At 31.9% G+C, this 2,500-nt stretch overlaps 1 protein-coding gene across 1 annotated transcript in view; it reads left to right on the plus strand.

The window, feature by feature from the left end:
- Nucleotides 1-2,500, plus strand: part of LOC122260839 (inositol hexakisphosphate and diphosphoinositol-pentakisphosphate kinase 2) — an 82,576-nt gene that overhangs the window by 52,963 nt on the left and 27,113 nt on the right. The window contains exons 15-18 of the mRNA XM_086553748.1: nucleotides 176-305; nucleotides 968-1,119; nucleotides 1,763-1,877; nucleotides 2,164-2,291. Coding sequence (XP_086409874.1) covers nucleotides 176-305; nucleotides 968-1,119; nucleotides 1,763-1,877; nucleotides 2,164-2,291 — 525 coding nt within the window. The remainder of the gene's footprint in view (nucleotides 1-175; nucleotides 306-967; nucleotides 1,120-1,762; nucleotides 1,878-2,163; nucleotides 2,292-2,500) is intronic.

Genomic DNA, 2,500 nt, shown 5'->3' on the forward strand with positions numbered 1-2,500 from the left:
TATATATATATATATATATATATATATATATATATGTATATATATATATATATATATATAAATGTATTACTTGTTTGTCATGTTAATTTATATCATTGTTTTATTTATAGATCTTAATTAGAAATAAATATAGTAAAGAAAAAAATGCTTGACATTTTGACCATACTTTTTTAAGAACGAAGTCCATCTCCGCATGCGCATGCACAAGCGACCTAACACACAAGGACACAGAGGAGCTCAATCCAATCACCTCCGTTCCCCAGACGGCGCTGGAGTTAGTTGAGTTCCCCCCCCCCTCAGGATGGGTGAGCCCATGATGTGTGAGCAATGGATGTCTCTTAAAGATTAAGAAGAAAAGGAAGATCAAAAGACTAAGATAAAAAAGAGAAATCTCTATCAGAACACATCTCTACATGGAGAAACATTCAAAATTGATACATTCAAAATGTTCCTGTAATTATAAAAAAATACTTGGTGAGGTATGAGAGATGAAGGATCCTGATATGAGAAGGCTAATATGTTTATATTAAATTAAAATTCAGACTAATAAAGAAAACATAATTTATGATTTATTAAGTTAGAGATGGCGCACTTTATGGGTGCTGATGCAACGAAGAATGAAAAAAACTCGAGAAAACTTTGACAAACAAGATTTCCAAACATCCCCAATACAAACTTTGACATTTCCAAGATCCCTGACATTTATGACTGCATTAAATATGATCTCCAGCATAACCACCACACACTGCAGTTTGAGTATGCAGAAGAATAAGTATATAAGTTGAAAAACCCACTGGCAGATGTTGTTAGTTTTGCAGGTGTAATACACACAGACTGTTTGTTTGCAATGATTATAGAGATATAGACTGACTGATATATACTTTTTTTGAAATATATATACTAAGAATTCCTATTACTGATATTTTAAAAAAGAAAGATCCAAATACCATGAAATCCATTCCCTCAGGAGTATGGCATGACCCAGCAAGAGAAAATGGCAATAGGCCAAGGGATTTGCACTCCTTTGTTGAAAAAGATCAGAGCAGATTTACAACGAAACATAGGTGGCGAGGAGTGTGAGGGCTATCAAGGGGAGAGCATCAACAGGCTTAATCCAGTGTGAGTTTTTGGCTTTTTCTGTTGTTTTGACGGTTGAGCTAGATGTTAATTTTATTGATGTTATGATTATTGGGCTGTGATTATTATTTTTGATATGATTGGTAATGTTGTTTTTATTTTTAATTTTACTATGGTTATTATTATTATTACTTTTATTGTTATCATTGTTATTTTTTATTGGTGTTACCATCCTTATTATTATTATTATTATAATTATTGTTACTTTTATTATTACTCTTATAGATATTTCTCTTATTATTACAGTTACTATTATTATTACAACTCTTTTTTCTATCTTCATATCTTTTTTAATTATCTTTAGTTTTATCACTGATAGATATAACCTATTGGTGCAATTGTAACGTGATTTCATGTCATGTGAATATTTTTCTCTTGCTAGATGATGTCCCATCACGTCATAATCTCTCCTTCAAAACATTGTTACATATACTCATAGGAGTTCCATCTGTCGAGGTGCAGCGTTGTGTTGCGATGGGAGAGATCTTGTACTTAGTCACTGCACATGCTTGTTATCCAACTTTCGGAAGCGGCATTACACAAATATAAGCTCTGACGTGAATAGACTGATAAAACTATAACCTACATATAATCAGATATTACCAGTTACCATATATGATGACAGGTATTCTCATGGAGTTAGCAGCCCAGGTCGACATGTGAGGACAAGGCTCTACTTTACAAGCGAGAGTCACATTCACTCTCTCCTTACGGTGCTTAGGTTTGGTGGATTAATAGATGTGAGTAATGTGGAACTGTGGAAATGTTTATCATGTTTATGATTAATTTGATTGATGGTTATATTAGGAACATAGGAAGTTGCTCTCTTGATGAGTATAATTTTAAATTCTGTCTCTCAGAATTATGATTTACTCTTAATGTTGTATATAAAACCAGGTGTATTTATGTGATGTATTTTAGTAAAGAAAATACTTATATATTTATATTTATACAGTTTACTCTACCAATTGCCCAATTGTAAGGAAAATGTAATTAATCACTATTTCATGTTTATCAACACCCTAGAACAAGAAAGATGAGCAGTGGTATCGAGCCATGGACTATGTAGGTGCTGTGTCAGAGCTGAATTATCTTAGTCAGATTGTCATAATGCTGTACGAAGACCCAACAAAAGACCCAACCTCTGATAGCAGGTAAAGTGTATTTTATTTTATTTTTTAATTATCTTTTGTTATTTACATCTTTTATGTGTAGGTATAAGATGGATTGCATTGAAAGGGCATTTGTATATAGCACTAGATAGATATATAGTTGGTTAAAACACTTGTATATAACTGAAAGCAGAAATTTCAGAAATATCTTAAAAAAATCTTTAAAAGTTGAGAAAATGAGTTATGTATAA

This window comes from Penaeus japonicus, unplaced genomic scaffold (assembly GCF_977035675.1).
Source record: "Penaeus japonicus unplaced genomic scaffold, GWHDUDI00000001_assembly GWHDUDI00000028, whole genome shotgun sequence".
In the NCBI taxonomy this organism is placed as follows: Eukaryota; Metazoa; Arthropoda; class Malacostraca; order Decapoda; family Penaeidae; genus Penaeus; species Penaeus japonicus.